The following is a 21,160-nucleotide window of genomic DNA, read 5'->3' on the forward strand; positions in this document are numbered from 1 at the left end:
AGATTGATGGTTCCTCAAAAAATTTAACATAAAGTTACATTTGACCTAGCAATTTCACTCCTAGGCATCTACCCAAGAAAAGTGATGAAAAAACATCCATACAAAAACTTGTGCGCAAACATAGCAGCAGCATTTGTCATAGCTAAAAGATGAAAACAACCCAAATGTTTACCACTGGCTGAATGGATAAAATATGACTTTTACACAAAATGGAGTATCATTTAGGCTTAAAAAAAGGAATTAGTGATACAGGCTACAACATGGATAAACCTCGAAAGCCTCACTGAGTGAAACAAGTCACACAAAAGGCGTTTTATGATTCCATTTATATGAAATTCGTAAATCTGTAGAGATAAAGCAGACTGGTGGTTGCCAGGGGCTGAGGGGCGGGGAGATGGGAACTAACTTTTAATAGGCACAGGGAGTTTTTTGGATGATAAAAATGTTTTGAAACTACATAAAGAGGATGGTTCTACAACATTGTGAATGTTCAATGCCACTGAATCGAATCCTTCCTTTAAAATGGGTAGTTTTAGGTATATGAATTTAATCTCAACTAAAAGGATACAGGACGATAACATGGAGGACGGATTTTGGGCCACAGACCATGGTTTGCAACCCCCTGTCTAAGCATTTGTAAATGTTTTCCCTTTGTTTAAAACAGCTTTTCCTCTTCACCTTGTGACCTCTTACTCCAGCTTAGGAGTCACTAGGAAGACTTTCCTGACTCACCAGGTTGCATGAAGTCACAGCATATCATTCTATCCTGGGCCATAACAGCACTCTGTATTGCTGTTGCTTGCTTCCTTGCCAGAGTCCTTATCATGTGTCCTTAAGGGAAGGGTCTGAGTCACATTCATTTTTTCCTTATCCTTAGCCCTTCACATGGTGCCTGGCACAAATGAAAGCATTTTTTAAAAACATTTTATTTATTTATTCATGAGAGACCCACAGAGAGAGAGGCAGAGACACAGGCAGAGGCACCCTGCATGGAGCCTGATGTGAGACTCGATCCCAGTACTCCGGGATATGCCCTGAGCCAAAGGGAAACACTCAACCACTGAGCCACCCAGGCGTCCCAAATGAAAGCATTTTTACATTGAGACTTTGTCAGCTACAGTCCTCAGTATGCCCTTTCCCAAAGCACACTCAGCACTCCTGCAAGATGGACTACCAGACAGGAGCCTAAGTTTCAGAAGCGGCCCTAACTTTTAATAGGCACAGGGAGTTTTTTTAAGACCGCACATGCAGCCTCTGGGTGGGACATGAGGACAGGCAGTGCAGAGTCCAGGTCTCAGGCTTGATCTCAGGTCTTCTCTGCTTCACCTCTTCTTGGCTTTAGGTTAGTCTTCTCTAGCATTGAGACTTAAAGGTACTGTCTCCATATGGTCTCCAATCTTCCCATCCTCACCCAGGAGGGTGAGTCTTGTCCTGTCCTTACTCTCATTTAAAACTTTTCTTGGGCAACCCTGGTGGCGCAGCAGTTTAGCGCCACCTGCAGCCCAGGGTGTGATCCTGGAGACCCTGGATCGAGTCCCACGTCAGGCTCTCTGCATGGAGCCTGCTTCTCCCTCTGCCTGTGTCTCTGCCTCTCTCTTCTCTCTCTCTCTCTCTCTCTCTCTCTCTCTCTCTCTTTCTCTCTCTGCATCTCTATGAATAAATAAATAAATAATATTTTAAAAATTAAAAAAAAACTTTTCTTGTTCATTCTTCTGTTAGAGTGCACACATTTATCTACCACTTGCTCTCCTATTTCTTCCCCGTCTCGGCCTTTGGCAACCACTTGTCTACTCTGTCTCTCTGGATTTCCCTATTCCGAATATTTCATGTGTGGCCTTTGTGAGTGGCTTCTTTCACTTTGCATGTTTTCAAGGTTCATCAGTGTTGTAGCATGAACTGCTACTTTCCGTAGTACTTTAACATAAGTGTGCAGTACAGAGGTACAAAGGAAAGGTTCTTTAAAAAGAAAAATGTTGAAGCCTTTTTTTCCCTTTCTAAGGAGTGGGAGTAGGTGGCAGATACATTGAGGATCTGAATTTTATCCACCGACTGTATGGGGCCTCATTTGGCTGGGGTGGCGATTTGAATGTTGAATTCTAAGAGCTTGAGCTGTGATGCTGTCATATCTCATTTACTTAGCTTTTTGAACATTTGACATTGGATACAAATGTACTAAAATTCTTTGCCCAAAAATGTACATTCTAAGTTTTATAAAAGATACCAGCCTTATTGGGGTTTATTGAATACAGTTTTTGCTATTTATAGATTTCAGAAACCCAATTTTCAGAATTAGCCCATAACTTCCTCCTCTTGATATAACTACTCCTTTAGAGTTGCTTCCCAAGACTTTACATGAATATTTATGTGTTTGTATAATATGTGTATATTTATTAACATATGCAAACATGGAATGTACACTTACACATATACACAAACATATGTCTAAATGCATACCTGTGTATATACTCACATTTTACATTTAACAAATCAAGAAGTTTGTCATCTTATTTTTTCCCTGGTGTTTGCAGCCGTCTTTCCATATCAGATTTAGAGTTATATCGTGTCTTTAATATATAATAGGCTTGTTTTGGGGAGCACCTGGATGGCTCAGCTGGTTAAGCATCTACTTTTGGCTCAGGTCATGGTCCTGGAGTCCTGGGATTGAGCCCCACATTGGGCTCCCTACTCAGCAGGGAGCCTGCTTATCCCTCTCCCTCTGCCTGCCGCTCCCCCTGCTCGTGCTCTCTCTCTTTCTGTGTCAAATAAATAAAATCTTTAAAAAATAGGCTTGTTTTTTATTTAGAGAAACTATATCAACATATGAGACTTTCATTATAGAAACATTTGTTTTAACAATTTATATCCTCTCTTTTCTTTCCCTTTCATTGCAAATGTCTTGTCTTAGCAAAACCGTGTAGTTGGGGCAATGCAGCTCTACTCTGTGGATAGGAAGGTTTCACAACCCATAGAAGGCCATGCTGCTGCTTTTGCAGAGTTCAAGAGCGAGGGGAACACCAAGCCTGCCACCCTTTTCTGCTTTGCTGTACGAAGTCCCACAGGGGGCAAGGTAAGCTCTCTACTTTGTCTTCTCTTTGTGTTGGGAGTCTGTATAAGTGTAAATTGGTAGCCACTTAACCCGCATTTCAAAACCAATTTATAATTGGGAGTGGGGAATGACCTGCAGGTGCTTCATGTAAATGAAGGCTCTTACAGTATTTAGAACAACACCCAGCTGTACTTACAGGAATGGTTCTGTAGTCTCCTTATGTGGATCTGAGTTTTGTCTGTACTCCAATTCCTTGTTCCTTTCTTACAGGCAGATGCCACCTGTCCATAGTCCTGCCCTTTTCCCTCTACCTCCCAAAGAAGCCTGGCTTCCTTACCCATCACCTCCCCCCCTTCTGTTGGCAATGGCACCATCCTTCCCAACTCCCAAGCAAGAAGCCATGGCTTTCTAGCTCCATTCTGTTTGTGTTGCCACTGTCCATCTTTAGCAAGTGTCACTTCTATGGCAGACCAGCCCCTTGTTACCTGTATTTGGGTTAGAGAATAGTCATTTATTAGGTCTTCAGACCCACCTCACCTTTCAAAAATAATTCTTCCAAACTACCATTTCTCTTCAGGTGCCTGTATGCTAGAAGTTTTAGTCTCCCTGCATCTTAACTCCCAGGGGCCCCTGCTCACTTCCTACATCAATCCTCCTCTTCTAGCCCATCGCTCTGCTTGCCTCAAGCCTTTTTGGTGTTTCCCAGCTCCTCTCTGCCAGGCCAAATCCAAACTATTCTCTAAGTGTACACTCGTCAGTTTCTTCTGCTGGGCACCCTCTCCAACCCTTGTTGTTTTGTGTGTTTGATCCACCCCTACTCGTGACTTTTTCCAGACCTGTTCTAGCTTTAGTACCTTCTCATTAGATGAGAGGAACTTGAAGCTGTTCTGATAGTAGCAGGGATGAAGCCCCTTGTTCACTCTCATTCTTTCTGATTTTCCAAAGATTCTTAGCACCACTACCCCAACATAACCTTGAAAAACTCTCAGGCATTTGGCACAGTTGACTGTCTTGTGAGTTTGGCATTCAGTTACAGTATCTTGTCGGCTGATTTGTGTTAGCCTGAGCTGTGTCCAGGAGAGCCCCTTGTTTCATGGGCTTCCACACTAAGGCCCAGAGAGGGGAGAAGTGACTTGGCTTACAATGTGGTACTAAACATTGCTCATGTTTGCTGGTGTTGGTTTTTCCTGTGTCCTTGGTGTGGTAGGCAGCAGGTTAATGAATAGCATGAGCACTCCAAGACTGTCTTGTTTTGTTTGATGTAAGTTTTATCTTTAGCCCTACAAAGCATGGGCTATGGCTCTGCTTACCACTGGGCATTGGTTAGCATCAGTCTACCACCAATATGTTTACTTACATTGACTTAAATCTCTTCTCTAGTTGCACATAATTGAAGTCGGGCAGCCTGCAGCAGGAAACCAGCCTTTTGTAAAGAAAGCTGTGGATGTGTTTTTCCCTCCAGAGGCTCAGACTGATTTCCCAGTGGCTATGCAGGTATGAATGTGCTGCCCACTATGTGAGTTCAAACAAATCACAGATCTTGTGGGGAGGGGAATAGAAGATAGCAGGTTCCTGTGCTTCAGAAGATGCCCAAATAGATAATATTAGATTGTGGAGAAGATAATGTCGATGCTCATGTTCTAGCTAATGCTGTCTTAACATTCTCTGGAAAGGAGCACTCTTTTCTACAAACAAGAACTTTGTACAACTCACATACCAAAGTCCCAGGCCTTTTCCTTTTTATTATAAAAGATTAGATGTTTACTGTACTACAGAAATATAAAGAGGAAAACAATCTTCTGTAGCTGAACCAGTTGGATATAAAATACATCGAAGATCTCACTACTTGTCATATTTAAAAAGTTAGATACACTTTTTGAACAAAATTGGGATCACATTATATATGTAAGAGCATACAATCTACTCTCCCTTATTACTCTTCTGCTCAGTACATCATTGGCATTTCTATAGTAGATATGACATTCTTAGTTAATATTTTGAGAAATAAATGTTTATTCTTAGGGATCTACCATAATGGTAGGATGGTTTAGCTGTTTGCCTTTTTTCCTGTTCTCAAATATTTGATAATACTTAATGATTTCTTTTTAAAGTATTTTTTAGATGATAATTTTTTAAGCTAGACTTCTGGAAATAAATATGTAATCAAATGCATTTTTTTCCCACAAAGTGAAATTGGCCTTTTTTCTGTCTTAGAGAAATACATATTGTCCATAAATATCCATCAATATCCATAAACATAAGCAAAGAATTAAATAGCGACTGAAATCCTACCCCACTGAAAACTGACTGCCCCTTTGGAAGTATCTTCGTATGCATGCATTTGTGAAGATATTTACAAAAAGAGTCTTATGACGTGTCTTAGCACTGACCTTCAGCTTTATGACCTTCTTTCACTGTGTTGTAGACTATCCCACACCAATTAAATGCATATAATATTTTAATGTCTGTATCATCTGTTCGGTGGATGTCCCTGACTCATGTAGACAATCACCCATTGGGTATTTATGTTTACAGTAACACTTGTAGGAGCATTGTTGTCCAATGCTCCGTCCAAGGATAAACTCCTGCAAGTGAAACTACTGGTCAGGGGCAGGTGCACAACCACTCTGGACAGTGTCCAGTGATGTTCATTCCCTACCTGTGATTATTGTTAAGATGGGATGGGTTTAGCACTCCTATACATCCTGTTAATTGCCTCTTCCTAATATTGGCATTTTTTTCTCTTGGGGTGTTTATCTTGTAAGAACTCTGTAGTTTTGGGGTACTGAGTGTCTGGTGTGTTTCAAATAGGTATTTCTTTCCAGTCATCTCAAGTTTATTTGTGGTATATTCCATTTTGTGGAAGATTTTGCATTTTTGTGTGGCTTTGATATCATGTTTTGTAAAGAATTCTGCACCCCAATGTGATGAAAATATTCACCCATATTTGCTTCTATTACTTTCTTGGTTTTATTTGCTTAAAATCTTTGACCCATCTGGAATTTACTTTAAAGAGTAAGATGAAGGGCAGCCTGGGTTGCTCAGCGTTTTTTTTTTTTAAACATTTTTTATTATTATTTATTTATGATAGTCATACAGAGAGAGAGAGAGAGGCAGAGACACAGGCAGAGGGAGAAGCAGGCTCCATGCAGGGAGCCTGATGTGGGATTCGATCCCGGGTCTCCAGGATCGCGCCCTGGGCCAAAGGCAGGCGCCAAACCGCTGCGCCACCCAGGGATCCCTGCTCAGCGGTTTAGTGCCGCCTTTAGTCCAGGGCGTGATCCTGGAAACCCAGGATTAAGTCCCACGTCAGACTCCCTGCATGGAGCCTGCTTCTCCCTCTGCCTGTGTCTCTGCCTCTCTCTCTCTGTCTCTCATGAATAAATAAATAAGAAATGTTAAAAAAAAAAAATAATAAGATCAGGGCTTTTTTTTTTTTTTTTAGTCTTTTTTTTTTTTGTAAATTTATTTTTTATTGGTGTTCAATTTGCCAACATATAGAATAATGCCCAATGCTCATCCCATCAAGTGCCCCCCTCAGTACCCGTCACCCAGTCACCCCCACCCCCCACCCACCTCTCCTTCCCCCACCCCTAGTTCGTTTCCCAGAGTTAGGAGTCTCTCATGTTCAAGATCAGGGCTTTTTTATTTTTTTTTTATTTTTTATTTTTTTTTGATCAGGGCTTTTTTAAAAAAAGATTTTATTTATTCATTTGAGACAGAGAGACAGAGAACATGAGCAAGAAGGAAAGGCAGAGGGAGAAGTAGACCCCCTGCTGAACAGAGAACCCGATGACGTTGGGGCCTGATCCCAGCACCTGAGATCACGATTTGAGCTGAAGGCAGACAGTTAACCATCTGAACCACCCAGGCACCCAAAGAGACAGTTCTTTATGCTCATCCTCCATCGCCATATAGACAGCTGGTTGTATCAGCACTGTATACTGGTTAAAGTCTGTTTTCCACTAATATGAAATATCTACTCATTTATATTAAATTCTTATGTACATTTGATTCTATTTCAGGGTTCTCAATTCTGTTTGTTTATATTTTTTCCTATGCTGGTACTCACTTTATTTTTTTACTACCATACTTTAAAACCACTATAGGTTTGGGGTGCCTGGCTGGTTCCATTGGAGGAGTATGTGACTCTTGATCTCAGGGTCATGAGTTTGAGCCCCACTTGGGGTATAGAGATTACTTAAATAAACTTTTAAAAAATAAAATTACTATGGGTTTTATAATAATTTTTTTAAGTTTATCCAGAACTTTCCCCTTATTTTATGAACTCACAGCTTTTTCTAAAGGGATTTGGTAAGGAAGTGGGGAGAAGATAGTTAGACCTGAAAGACAAATGGAATAGCCTGATTTATTGCACCTTTATTTGAGAAAAGTCAAGCAAAGTATTGGCTTTAAAACTAGTTCTCAAATGGATATGACTGGAATCAACTTGGGATCCACTCCCACCAATGATAAATGATCTCTTGGGCTGAAAACTCCTCTTTCATCATTTATGAGCTCTTTTGTCCTCTTTGGCTTCTTCTTACTTACATTTCTACCTGTTGTTCTCTATTCTCCCTGTAGATTGGAGCTAAACATGGAGTTATTTACTTGATCACAAAGTATGGCTATCTTCATCTGTATGACCTAGAGTCTGGCGTGTGCATTTACATGAACCGTATTAGTGCTGACACAATTTTTGTCACTGCTCCACATGAACCTACTTCTGGAATTATCGGTGTCAACAAAAAGGGACAGGTATGGAACTTTGAGGGTTCATCTCCCACATTTTCCATTCATTGGGGACTGGAGCTTAACTTTTCCTCCTTCCTCAGGAAGGTGGTCAAATATTATCAGCTCCTGTTATTCAACTTACACCCATGTCTCCCTTCTCCTTCCTACCATCACTTCACCTCTCAGACAGCACTATTCTTTTTCATTTTTTCAAGGTTTTATTTATTTATTTGAGGTAGAACAAGAGACCAGGAGCAGGGGAGCAGAGAGAGAGGGAGAAGCAGGCTCCCCACCGAACAGGACCCTGGGATCATGACCTGAACCAAAGGCAGATGCTCAACAGACTGAGCTACCCAGGTGCCCCTGGACAGCACCATTAAACAGGATCAATTCCGAGAGGAGTAGCTCCCGTCCTGCACAAAGCTTCTACCAGTGGAGCAGTGGTTCTGATACACACCACTAACATGTTCAGGCTGATACACACCACTAACATGTTCAGGCTAGGCTAATTGGGGAGGGTTGAAAGGCAGGTGCTATGCTACCTAAATTACCTTTCTCAACTAAAGTTAAAACAGTTAAAAGAAGGAAATCTGTGCTTTATTTATTTTTTTTTAATTTTTTTAATTTTTATTTATTTATGATAGTCAGAGAGAGAGAGAGAGAGAGAGAGAGAGGCAGAGACATAGGCAGAGGGAGAAGCAGGCTCCATGCACCGGGAACCCGACGTGGGATTCGATCCCGGGTCTCCAGGATCACGCCCTGGGCCAAAGGCAGGCGCCAAACCGCTGCGCCACCCAGGGATCCCGTGCTTTAAAAAAAAGAAGATTGAGAAGAAAAACTGTCAGTTCCACCCCCACACCCAGTGATTTTGGCAGAGTTATCTTGAATGTATCACTGGTCAGTATCCATGCAACCTGATATTTTTCTCATTTGACCATGCTGTAGCTCTGTCATGAAGTTCTGTTTTATTATCATTAGGTATTTGGCTCCTGTGCATCCTGTCACTGTTAGAGCCAATGTTCTAGGGATACTCAGCATGAGCTTTAGAACTTTGCTGATACTGCAGTGCCTACGGGCGAGATGTTGGCAGTAGGTATATATGGAGCACTTTCTATGGTAGGCCAGTCTCACCTGTTGGGTCTTTATAGGTGCTGTCCATTTGTGTCGAGGAAGATAACATTGTGAATTATGCAACCACTGTGCTTCAGAATCCAGACCTTGGTCTGCGTTTGGCCATTCGTAGCAACTTGGCTGGGGCAGAGGAATTATTTGTGAGAAAATTCAGTACCCTCTTTGCGCAGGGGAGCTATGCTGAAGCTGCGAAAGTAGCAGCATCTGCACCAAAGGTAATGGCCCTCGAATGCTGTGTTCTAGTCTGAGAGTGAAATCAGTTATAAAAGCATTCCACTGCTGTTGTTGGATTGTCTTACTGTTTTGTTATTTGTTTTAGCTTTAAAATTTTATGCCACTGGCATAACAATGAGACAAATCAATGAAAAGTACAATCCTACTACAATATTTTTTAAAATTCTCTTTCAGTTATTACCTATGTGCATAGATATTTCACACCCAGCTTCTTAACATAGGAAATACAGAGATATATTATACATCAAGTGGTTATGCCCCAGTTTTATTTAGTCACATTCTATTCTACTTTCTCCACTCATCTGGAATGTTAATAGTACTGCTTGGGGCATTTTCTTTGATTTATTTCATTAAAATAAATTGTCCTAGGCCTAGATCTGCTTCTGAGCAGATAAAGGGTTTTGATTTGCTCCTCCTTGAAAGGATTTTTTCTTTCAAGTGATGCATATGAACAAACTATTTCTAGTCTTCACCCAGGACTTCGAGTATTTTGAATTAAAATGTAGTGGTAGTAGAACTTCACTACTGCAAAGCTGATTTAGAAGCCTAATTCTCACCCTTGCTAGAAGTCATCTGTGGAACTGAGACCCACTGTGTTCGTGGTTTTTTGTTGAAGATGGAAGCCATTGCCTTGGTAGAGGACTTTCTGTCTTTGACAATTAATTCAGTGAGGAATTTCCATTGGCAGATTTTTTTTAATTTTTTTTATTTATTTATGATAGTCACAGAGAGAGAGAGAGAGAGAGAGAGAGAGAGAGAGGCAGAGACATAGGCAGAGGGAGAAGCAGGCTCCATGCACCGGGAGCCTGACGTGGGATTTGATCCCGGATCTCCAGGATTGTGCCCTGGGCCAAAGGGCAGGCACTAAACCGCTGCACCACCCAGGGATCCCTGGCAGATTTTTTAAAAATATAAGCCAGTTAAGTAAAGAGACAGCCTGTGATTAATGACATAACAACCTATATTTCCATTTGTCATCAGGGAGTCCTGCGTACCAGTGACACAGTTCGGAAGTTCCAGAGTATTCCTGCCCAGCCGGGGCAGGCCTCTCCTTTGCTCCAGTACTTTGGAATCCTGCTTGACCAGGGTCAGCTCAATAAACTTGAATCCTTAGAACTTTGCCGTCCAGTGCTTCAGCAGGGACGAAAGCAACTCTTAGAAAAGTGGCTGAAAGAAGATAAGGTACAAACACTTACGAAATCACAACCCTCAGCACAGTTTGAAAACAAGGTCACAGGCTCCTCTGGTCCTAATCCTGTCTCTTTGGCACATCACAGCTGGAGTGTTCAGAAGAACTTGGAGATTTGGTCAAAACTGCTGACCCTACACTCGCTCTGAGTGTATATCTTCGGGCAAATGTGCCAAGCAAAGTTATCCAATGTTTTGCAGAAACAGGCCAATTCCAGAAAATTGTCCTCTATGCCAAAAAGGTAATATATGCCTAACCGTGAGCATTTCATAGATAATTAATTAGTGGTGAGTGGTTGCTGATTCTGAAATTTATAAAATACCCTTCCTCCTACAGACGTGCTCTAGTGTGAGTTGTTGATGTTGCTGTTAGCATCTGTCATTCAGTGATAATGATCCTCTTTTATTCTCTTCAGTTTTTTATTTTCCTGTCTTATGTTTACAGTCCTTCCAATTTCCTTCCAGTTGGGGATTTTCCTGTAATTTTATTTTGTTCTTTTTCTTCTTTCTCCCTCACCCTCCTCAGCATCATCTGTGTGTTAATCCTGTGTTTCCCAGGCTTCCACAGCAGCTTGTGCCCAAAGTTCACCGGCTTGTGTGCTGGGTATGGGTCAGAGCTGGCACACTGGTTGGAGTGACTTTTTTGTGGTCCAGGCTATTTGTGTAGTTGATTGCACCTCTGCAATACATGGCATCATCACACTGAAGGGGTTGTTGTGTTTGGCAGAGGCCGAGCATGTACACATGCTTATATTGTTCCTCATTTCTTTGTAAACACGAGTTTAAAACAAAAAATGGGAGTTGTTTATTGTTTTTATTTTTGTTTAGCCACTCACAGTGTTTTGTTTATTTTTCTGATGGGTGTTCCCTTGCTTTTAGGTTGGCTATGTCCCAGACTGGATCTTTTTGCTAAGAAGTGTAATGAGGATCAGTCCAGACCAGGGCCTGCAGTTTTCTCAGATGCTAGTGCGAGAGGAAGAGCCATTGGCCAATATTGACCAGGTGAGCATTGGCTGATTGTTTGGGACAGCTTTCTGTGGCTTGTATAGCTGTCAAGAAGATTCCCTTTTGTTTTTTTTACTCTTACTAGTGTCTCAATTCTTTTCTTTGTCTGCTGTTAATCTTCCAGTTTTAAAAGATATGATGTACCAGAGAAGATTGTCTTCTAGTCTTTTATTGTTTGAATACATATCATTTACCGTTTTTTTGAAGTATTTTAGAGGATTCATGTGTCAGGTTGTGAGGATCTTGTTTCTTTGTGGTGGTTTGTGGTGGAGAGTGAGGATGTCATTGGGAATGGTGGCCCCACTCCACCCCCAGCCCCACCTCATTATATTCTGCTGACTAAAGCCACCCAATTCTGCCTGCATACCTGGTTATGGTGAGTGCTTTTGAGTCTGCAGACTTTCATCTTGTGGGTGTCTGGCTAACCTGGAGGTAGGTGAACAGGAGACTGTTATTTTAGCATAACATAGTTAGTGTTTAGATATAAACACCTGTCAAGTCACCTTCATTAAACTGTGTGTAAAGAGCTCTGGGTAATGCAGAGATGTGTAATGAAGCTTGAAGCAAAGCAAAATCAATATCCTGTATAGATTCAATTTTAAATACAGTCACACTAGGTTATATACATCTTGGAATTTGCAGATTTTGGAGATTAAGGGGTTTGAGGCAAATTTACATAGATCTCAAGAGGAAAAAAAACTCCAGATTATATCTGGATTATATTTCATATTCCTGAAGTATTTTTATTTATGTATTTTTTAAAAGATGTTCTTTATTTATTTATGAGAGACCCAGACAGAGAGGCAGAGACATAGGCAGAGGGAGAAGCAGGATCCCTGCAGAGAGCCCAATGTGGGACTCGATGCTGGGACCCTGGGATCACGACCTGAGCCAAAGACAGATGCTCAACCACTGAGCCACCCAGGCACCCCTGAAGTATTTTTATTATAAACTTTCTCTTGTATTTTAAACTTGGAAACAGTTACAAATTCATAAATTCATTACCTATATTTCACTTCTTAGGCTTATTCTTTAATATATATTTTAACTCTAATGATTGGTGTCTAAGTCAATGTTTGCATTTTCTTAACTGTGCCTGAATAATAAGAGTATAAGGGCTAGAAACCAGGTGTTGACTGCCTCTAGGATTTGATTAAGTAATAGATTGTTAAGATTGCTTGGATCACTGTAGAGGAATTTGGGGATTCATACTGATACAACTACTTCCTTTGATTGACTTGAATAAAATGCCCTGTTGGTGAGTATGACATGGGTGATAAATTTCACAAAATTACCTAATAAAAAATGGCCATGAATTACTTGACTTCTGATGATAAGAGAAAATGCAGGAGCACCTACTTGCCTTATTCAGAAGAGCATGTGACTGTTGATCTCAGGGTTGTAAGCTTGAGCCCCATGTTGAGTGTAGAGATTACTAAAATAAATTAAAAGTTTTTAAATGCAAAGGAAGGAGCTAATTATTGAATTTTTAAATGAGATTCATCTTTAGGAACTATTTGAATAAGAAAATAAAACCATTTCCTTTGGGTAAAAATGTGGCTTGCTATCTGTTTCAGATTGTAGATGTTTTCATGGAAAACAGTTTAATTCAGCAGTGTACTTCCTTCTTATTGGATGCTTTGAAAAATAATCGCCCAGCTGAGGGGCACCTCCAGACTCGCCTGTTGGAGATGAACCTGATTCATGCACCCCAGGCAAGTGCTATTTCTAGGCTGAAACCAAGGGACAAAGGACCTGTTTCTGTGTAGGACTCGCACACCTAAACACAGAGGCTTTGGGCTGGGATGTGCTCGTGTCTCAGTGGACATTCTCTAGGACTTTCTTATAAGAGATTTCCAGAATCCATGGTGCAAAACTTTCATAAAAATAATTACAACTGGGGCATCTTTTCTTTTGCTTCCTTTTTTCTTTTCTTTCTCTTCTTTTCTTCACTGTGGTAAAGTATACATAAAAAAATTTACTGTTTTAATCATTTTTTAAAAGATATTATTTATTCATGAGAAACACAGAGAGAGAGGCAGAGACATAGGCAGAGGGAGAAGCAGGTTCCCTGTGGGAAGCCCGATGCAGGACTTGATCCCAGGACTGTGGGATCATGCCCTGAGCCGAAGGCAGACACTCAACCACTGAGTCACCCAGACACCCCAGTTTTAAACATGTTTAAGCACACAATTCAGTGGCGTTAACTAAATTCACAATATTGTGCAACTGTTACCACTATGTATTTCCAGAACTTTTTATCATCACAAACAGAAAATCTATACCCATTAAGTGGTAACTCCCCATTCCCTTCCCCAGTCCTTGGTAACCCCCTATTCTATGTACCTTTTATATGAATTTGCGTATTCTAGTTACTTCATATAAGTAGAATCATATATTTGTTCTTTTGTTTGGCTTATTTCATTTAGCATATTATTTTCAGGATTCATCCATGTCATACCATGGATTAGAATTTCATTCCAGGGCAGCAGCCCAGGTGGCTCAGTGGTTTAGCGCCACCTTCAGCCTGAGGCATGATCCTGGAGACCGGGGATCAAGTCCTCACGTTCTCCTGTGTGGAACCTGCTTCTCCCTCTGCCTGTGTCTCTGCCTCTCTTTTCTCTCTCTCTCTCTCTCTCTGTCTCTCATGAATGAATAAATAAAATCTTAAAAAAAGAATTTCATTCCTTATTATGTCTGAATAAGATTCCTTTGTATGTGTATATCACATTTTGTTTATCCATTTATTTGTTGATAGACATTGGGTTGCTTTCACTTTGTGCTATTGCAAATAGTGCTGCTGTGAATATATGCAGGTATCGATCAGTTTGAGTGAGTTCCTGTTTTCAGCTTTTGGGGTGTACACCCAGAAGTGGAATTGCTGGATCATATGGTAATACTGAATGTAACTTGTTGAGGTACCACCATACTGTATTCCAAGCAGTTATACCATATTCTTACCATAATATATGAGGGTTCCAATTTCTTCATATGCTTGTCAACACTTGCTATTTTCTGTATGTGTTTTTTTTTTTTTTTAAATAATAGCTATCCTAAATGGGTGTGAAGTGGTAGCTCATTGTGGCAGGGCATTTCTTGAACTGAAAGTTGAGGGGTGACGTTAAATTACATTTATGTGCCTTTTTGGGTTAATTTTGGATATATATGCAGGAAAGGAGTTTGGAGAAATTTATATCAAGCTCTTAACCACAGTCGTCTGAGTGGACAAGATCATAGTTCACTTTATTCTTTACTTGTTTGTGTTCCAGTTTCTTTTTCTTTATAATCATGTACTGTTTTTGTGATTAGGAAACAGTATGTTCATTGTATTGTTCTGTGATCTCAGGTATCCAGTCCACAAGTCAGCTGTTGTTGTGTGGTTCATACCCTACCTTTAGGAAGCAAAAATGCTATTAATTTGCTGTTTGGTGTTCTGTTGAAATCTTATAAATGAGATTCTTTTTGAGATTTTATTTATTCATGAGAGACACAGAGACAGAGACAGAGAGAGGCAGAGACACAGGTGAGGGAGAAGCAGGCTCCATGCAAGGAGCCTGATGTGGGACTCGATCCCGGGACTCCAGGATCACACCCTAGGCCAAAGGCAGGCGCTAAACTGCTGAGCCACCCAAGCTGTCCTAGTAAATGAGTTTTGAAACAGCAACTAAGCACCACTTAGGAACTGAGCAGATAGACCCTAAGAAAAGCCCAAACCTGAAAGAGGGTCAGCCTGGATGGGTGCACAGCTGGGCACAACACCAGAAATATTGGAGCAGTCTTCTCTGGATGTCAGAGGCTGGATGATATTTTCTTTCTTGGCTCATCTGTATTTTCTGAGTTCTTTAAATGACGCTATTGCTATAATGAGAAAACTTTTTTTTTTTTTTAAAGAGGATAGTAAAGACAGATCTGGAGAAAACAAAGAGTAGGGACATCGATAAGTTCCAGATATTACAAAACTCTCCTCTTAGCCCTTGGTCTGGATTGTTTCCTCTATAGGGAACACAGAGTATGCATTTCCCTGGAGCAGCATGTTGTTAGACTAGGTCTGTGGACACTGCATACTTGGTTGGTGCTCCATATTCTGGAAGGATTGGGAAAGAGTGTGCTGGGTGACACCCATCTCATCAAGACTTGATACTAGTTAGATACTGAGGGTCAGATCACTTAACAAGATAACAGGTTGCTTGTTGACCTACTCATTCTTAGGCCAGAGATTGCTTGTTTAAAGATGATAGATATTAAATCTTACCAGAATTCTTTCTAGGAGTGTTAGTTATTTTCTCACATACCCGACTCCCACAAAACATACCCCTAATTCTGCCTTTTACCAAATTGAGATGCTTAGTGAATGCCAAAAGGATTTGTTACTTCCAGGTCTAATCTTAACTGTTGCTAGTCCAAGGATTGAGCTCATTAAGGGAGACCCTTGTAGACTCACACCCTGACATTGACCTTCACTTGCCATAGAAAACTGTACAGATATGATGGCTAAAAAGCCAGAGTAATAGTCTGGAATGACCCAAGTAACACGCTTTAGGGCAGAACGTCAGCCTTTTATACATACCTCACTTTGTACCCTAGAGCCTTGTTTGAAGAGCCTTACGTGGCTTGGATGGTTGGCTAGGGTTCTGCTCAGAAGTGGGGAAGAACCTAGACCTGGTGAAGCCCCTCTCTCCTATGAGCACTTTCTGGAGCTGTGCCCTGAGGGATAAGGTTTGAGCAGCTGCTCTTAAAATTGCCACCATTTAGACTTTCTTCCTGACCTCACTATTTCACAGGTTGCAGATGCCATTCTTGGAAATCAGATGTTTACTCATTATGATCGGGCCCACATTGCCCAGCTCTGTGAAAAGGCAGGCCTCCTGCAGCGTGCATTGGAGCACTACACTGACCTCTACGACATCAAGAGGGCTGTGGTCCACACTCACCTTCTCAATCCTGAGGTATCATGCACCCTTGGGGCACTCCTGTTGTGGATGACACCCACCTATCACTAGGATCACATGCTCCCAAAATTTCCTACGTACGTGGTTATAGGACTGTGGCATGTATCTTCCCTGTGCATGAACCTCGTCACTGCTATATACAGTTCTCATTTAGCCCCCACACAAGCTCCACTTGCTTACCCACACAGCTGGGCTTGCATCACCTCTTTCTTTCCATTGTCTACCTTTGACTTAGCCCGAAAGAACCTATTAATACTGACAGCTCTATCAGGGTTGTCTAAAACCATTAGCAGAAACTAATTGGTACTGCATTCCATTTACAGAATAGATTTTTCTTTCAACTGTGGGGTGTTGCAGGGTCTGGGACAGCTTAATGAATAGTTGAAGTTTAGTATCTTATCCTAAGTTCACTCCTGGCTCGTACTTTTTACCACAAGGGATAGTTGCTTTTCAGTCCTCTTAAGTGAAGATTCTTTATATTTTTGACACTCAGTGGGAAGAATTGACCCAGTTATTTTGCCAGTGTCGGCAACATCTACAATGGTACTTAGCTGTGGACAAACTCTTCCTTGCTTCACAGTGGCTCATCAGCTTCTTTGGCTCCTTGTCGGTTGAGGATTCTTTGGCGTGTCTGCATGCTCTGCTGTCTGCCAGTATCAGACAGAACCTTCAGCTGTGTGTGCAGGTAGCCTCCAAGTACCACGAGCAGCTGGGCACACAGTCCCTGGTGGAGCTCTTTGAATCCTTCAAGAGTTACGAAGGTAAACTTCACAGCCTCTAGCCAACTGCACCTCTTGCTCAGGTGCCTGTAGTAATCTCACAGTCTTCCTTCAGGCCAGGCCGATGTGTCGGTCGTTGGCAGAAGATTTCTGCTGTCTGGTGCGTGTTACCCAGCTTAGGTAGTTTTTTGGCATTTGCAAAGGAAGAAATTAGTTGGTTGGTGTTGGGTGGGGACAGTTAGAATCCCCCTTGTGTCCCTGGAGCCTCTGTGGAATTGAGTATCTTTGTGTCACACAGTCTGCTGAATGTTCACCAGAAAGCCTGAGCCACTTGCACTAGTGCATGGCCCTAAGAGGGCAGTGCCTTTGGCGTCCCCCAAGTTAAAGCCCCATGGAGGCTCAGTGGTGTATGGTTGTTGGGCTGGCAGGCCTGACTGTGGTTAGCCACCTCTGTCCTCCTATGGGTATCACACCAAGAATATGCTGGTGAAGGTGATGGCTTTCCTAGGTGAGAGTCTGCTGGAGACAGGCTGGGGCAGGGATAGAAACTGAGCATTTGTCCAGTGAGGTGTTAAGCCACTTCCCTGGACCTAGTGAGGCTGGAATGTTGGAGGAGTAAAGGCAAGACCTGCCTATAGGAAGCTGCCCCTATCGTCAGAAGACGCCATTGCAGGAAAGGCTGCAGCAGCTATTAGATTGCACTGGGTGAGGAGATGGCAGTAGAGTAGGGTCAGTGGGAGCTGTCTGTTTTCAGAGCTCTGGTTCCTTCCCCCAGGTTAAAGCCAAAGACCTCCTCAGAGAAAGTGGTATTCTCTGTGGTATCCTGTCATGTTCTTATCACCAGTATTCCCTGGCTGGCTTCTGTGAGAGTCAGGAGATGTTCAGCCTCTGATGAATAACGGTGCTTTGTGACTCACCTTGCAGCCCAGTCCACAGTGGCTCCATGTGTGCCAGCAGCTCAGTGTCAGGGAGGCTGCCACTGAAAGCCTCTGCTTTCCTCTCTCCCTGGTTTGTCTTTTTTAGGGCAGCAGTCACACAGCCCTCTTAGGTTACCTGAATTTGAATTATTCTTGAAGATAGGGTGTGCCTGGGCCCCCCAGAAGGATCACACACACACACACACACACACACACACAGTATTTTACATCAGAACATCTCAGGTATACCTCCCAAATTTGATGGAAATCAGAACTAGTTATTTGGGGGGAGATGCCAAAGCAGAAGAACTTCATGTAGATTTTCTAAGTTGTGAGTGGGCTATGTGAGCTGGGAGACTGGAGCATTGCTGTTGTGGGCTGGCCTTCAAGGGCAGGTGGGCTGTGACTGTGGAAAAGGCAGGTCGATATTATGATGGCATAAGATGAAACAATCTCTCTTTGTAGGCCTCTTCTACTTCTTGGGCTCAATTGTGAACTTCAGCCAAGATCCAGATGTGCACTTGAAATACATTCAGGCTGCCTGTAAGACGGGGCAGATCAAGGAGGTGGAGAGGATATGCCGGGAGAGTAATTGCTACAATCCAGAGCGAGTGAAGAATTTCCTGAAGGTAAGTGTGTCCAGGCATTGCCTCATTCCTTGAGCAAACCATCAGGCAGCTGCCCAAGAGGTGGAAAGCCAGCTTTGTCTCCATTAGTGTTCCCTAGGTCCTTAGTGCAGAGCTCTACTTTATGGCCTAAAGTTCTTGGAGGAGGCCACTGCTCATTTAACAACCTATGAGGCTATGCTGTTAATTATCCAATGTATGAGTAGAGGGAGTTAGTTTATTGCTGCATTATGTTTCAACAATGTCCCAACTATGCCCCTGTTAATTAGGTTAGGAAAGTCTATAGAAGCAAATAAGTGACTCAGTGCTAGTGGCATCAAAAGTGAGAAGTGTATTTTTTCCTCATGCACAGACTGGGGTAAATGTGGAGCTAAAGTAGGGTGGCTTTCTATTTCACCATCTTTCAAGGACCAGGCTGATGGCTGCTTTGCCATCTTCAGCATACCACCTTGAATGGTCAACAGGAAGAAGGAAAGAGAGTTCAGAGGAGTAAGCATGGGTGGTTTTTATGGGTGAGACTGCAGGTGGCATGTGGCACTTCGATTCCCATTCCATTAGAGGAAACTGGATCACATGGCCATACCCAGAACCTTGCAAAGGTGCAAGGGCACCTGAGAAGTGTCATGTAGGTATGGCCAAATGAGGGGAGGCGTTATTATGATGGACTGTGTGTGTTGGCAGTGGGTTGGGGGGAGCCCCCTGCACTGATGGCTGATGTTCCATGGAGTGTGGCTGTTTGCCCAGAAAGGCAGCCCTTATTGGCACGTGTTCTTGAAAGTAGCCCACACTGTCTGCTGCCAGGCTTGGGTCGCATTTATACATAATGGGCTGCTTATCTTAACACAAATGGTATTTGCTTTTGGACCAGTTTGCAATGGTATTGCCAAATTTAGCAGAGTTCTTTTCTTCTTTAACCAAATAGTATTATCTTTCTATTGTTTCCCAAAGCAAACTCTATATCCCCAAAAGCAAATAACTTAAAACAATAGCATCTCTAGAACAAACTCTCATCCTGAGTCTTCTTAGAGTTGCTTTTCTATAGAAGCAGCGCCATCCCTGTGCTTATTCCTGATTCCTGCAGTCTAGCTCTGTGGGGTCTTCACTGCCTGCTTTGTTCTGTGCTTTCCCAAAACACAGGAGGCCAAGCTCACAGACCAGCTTCCCCTCATCATTGTGTGTGATCGGTTTGACTTTGTCCATGACCTCGTCTTGTACTTATACCGCAACAACCTGCAGAAGTACATCGAGATCTACGTTCAGAAGGTACTACTGGGACCGTCGCTGCTGGCTCCCAAGTGACACCTGGCTACCTTTGTGCCTTGGTTGGTGGTAATAACCTACACCTGAGAGACTGATTCTGCTCCCTGAATGTGTCTGAGACTACTGGTATCTTAACCCAGGCTGCCATAGCACAATACCACAGGCTGGGTGGCTTAAGCAATAGACATTTATTACTAACAGTTCTAGAGGCCGGAAGTCCCAAGATCAAGGTGCTGACCCCACCACCTTGGGTTGGTTCTCTCTGAAGCCACTCTCCTTGGCTTATAGATGGCCGCCTTCTTGCTGTGCCTTTACATGGCCTTTTCTTTGATTACGGCCCTACCCTTGTGACTTCATTGAACCATAATTATGTCCTTCAAGGCCCATCTTCAAATACAGTCACATTAGGGCTTAGAGTTTCAAATATGCATTCTGCCCACCACAGGAGCCCTTTAAGACAGCCACAGTGTCCAGGCACTGGGGAACTTGTAGCAGTGACCTGTGCCTGCAGCACTGAAGTCACCACCTTGACCATTCTAGGTCAACCCTAGCCGGATCCCTGCTGTGGTTGGAGGGCTGCTTGATGTGGATTGTTCTGAGGAAGTAATTAAAAACTTAATCATGGTGGTGAGAGGACAGTTCTCTACTGATGAGCTGGTGGCTGAAGTAGAAAAAAGAAACAGGTAAGGGATCCTAGCTTGGTATCTTCTCTTGCCCCTGGGTTCTATTTGCTGTTAAGTTCTCCAAGATCCCTTTCAGTCAGCCTCCAGACCCCAAGAGTAAACTGTCTCTATGGCTGGATTCATAGTAGTGAGTTATTTGCTATTGGTACTGCAGATCTTTCAGGAAAATGTAACAATTAAAATAAGTTTGGAACTCAAGTCTGTTTTGGTCCCTAGAACAACCTGAGGTTAATAGAATGAGATTTTTGTTTCTAGAAGCAACCTTCAGAGTTCAGGGTCTGCCCTGGAGGCTTAGGATGTTCGTTTTGAGACTTTTATGATGTTCTTCTTTGTTCCAAAGGCTAAAGCTGCTGCTTCCCTGGCTGGAGTCCCGGAGTCACGAAGGCTGTGAAGAGCCTGCCACTCACAATGCACTTGCCAAGATCTACATTGATAGCAACAATAGCCCCGAGCGCTTCCTGAGAGAGAATGCTTACTATGACAGCCGTGTGGTGGGCCGCTACTGTGAGAAACGGGACCCACATCTGGCCTGCGTTGCCTACGAGAGGGGGCAGTGTGATCTTGAACTCATTAAGGTGGGGAGCAAATACACCTAGCTGCCAGCTGTTGCCCTGGCTTCCTGTGGCAGGACTTCATCAGTGGGGGCTGCTGAGGACTTCCTCTGAGCC

The 21,160-nt window shown here is 42.6% G+C and overlaps 1 protein-coding gene across 3 annotated transcripts in view; it reads left to right on the forward strand.

The window, feature by feature from the left end:
• CLTCL1 (clathrin heavy chain like 1) overlaps positions 1-21,160 on the forward strand; it is a 95,046-nt gene that overhangs the window by 38,961 nt on the left and 34,925 nt on the right. For all 3 annotated transcript variants that reach the window (XM_038575907.1, XM_038575908.1, XM_038575906.1), the window contains exons 4-17: positions 2,906-3,067; positions 4,427-4,540; positions 7,631-7,804; positions 8,929-9,126; positions 10,127-10,327; positions 10,423-10,575; positions 11,213-11,335; positions 12,916-13,053; positions 16,120-16,284; positions 16,868-17,048; positions 18,389-18,552; positions 19,687-19,812; positions 20,350-20,492; positions 20,833-21,067. In XM_038575907.1, the coding sequence (XP_038431835.1) occupies positions 2,906-3,067; positions 4,427-4,540; positions 7,631-7,804; positions 8,929-9,126; positions 10,127-10,327; positions 10,423-10,575; positions 11,213-11,335; positions 12,916-13,053; positions 16,120-16,284; positions 16,868-17,048; positions 18,389-18,552; positions 19,687-19,812; positions 20,350-20,492; positions 20,833-21,067 (2,277 nt within the window). The remainder of the gene's footprint in view (positions 1-2,905; positions 3,068-4,426; positions 4,541-7,630; positions 7,805-8,928; positions 9,127-10,126; positions 10,328-10,422; positions 10,576-11,212; positions 11,336-12,915; positions 13,054-16,119; positions 16,285-16,867; positions 17,049-18,388; positions 18,553-19,686; positions 19,813-20,349; positions 20,493-20,832; positions 21,068-21,160) is intronic.

The sequence above is a fragment of the Canis lupus genome, chromosome 26 (assembly GCF_011100685.1).
Source record: "Canis lupus familiaris isolate Mischka breed German Shepherd chromosome 26, alternate assembly UU_Cfam_GSD_1.0, whole genome shotgun sequence".
Taxonomy (NCBI): domain Eukaryota; kingdom Metazoa; phylum Chordata; class Mammalia; order Carnivora; family Canidae; genus Canis; species Canis lupus.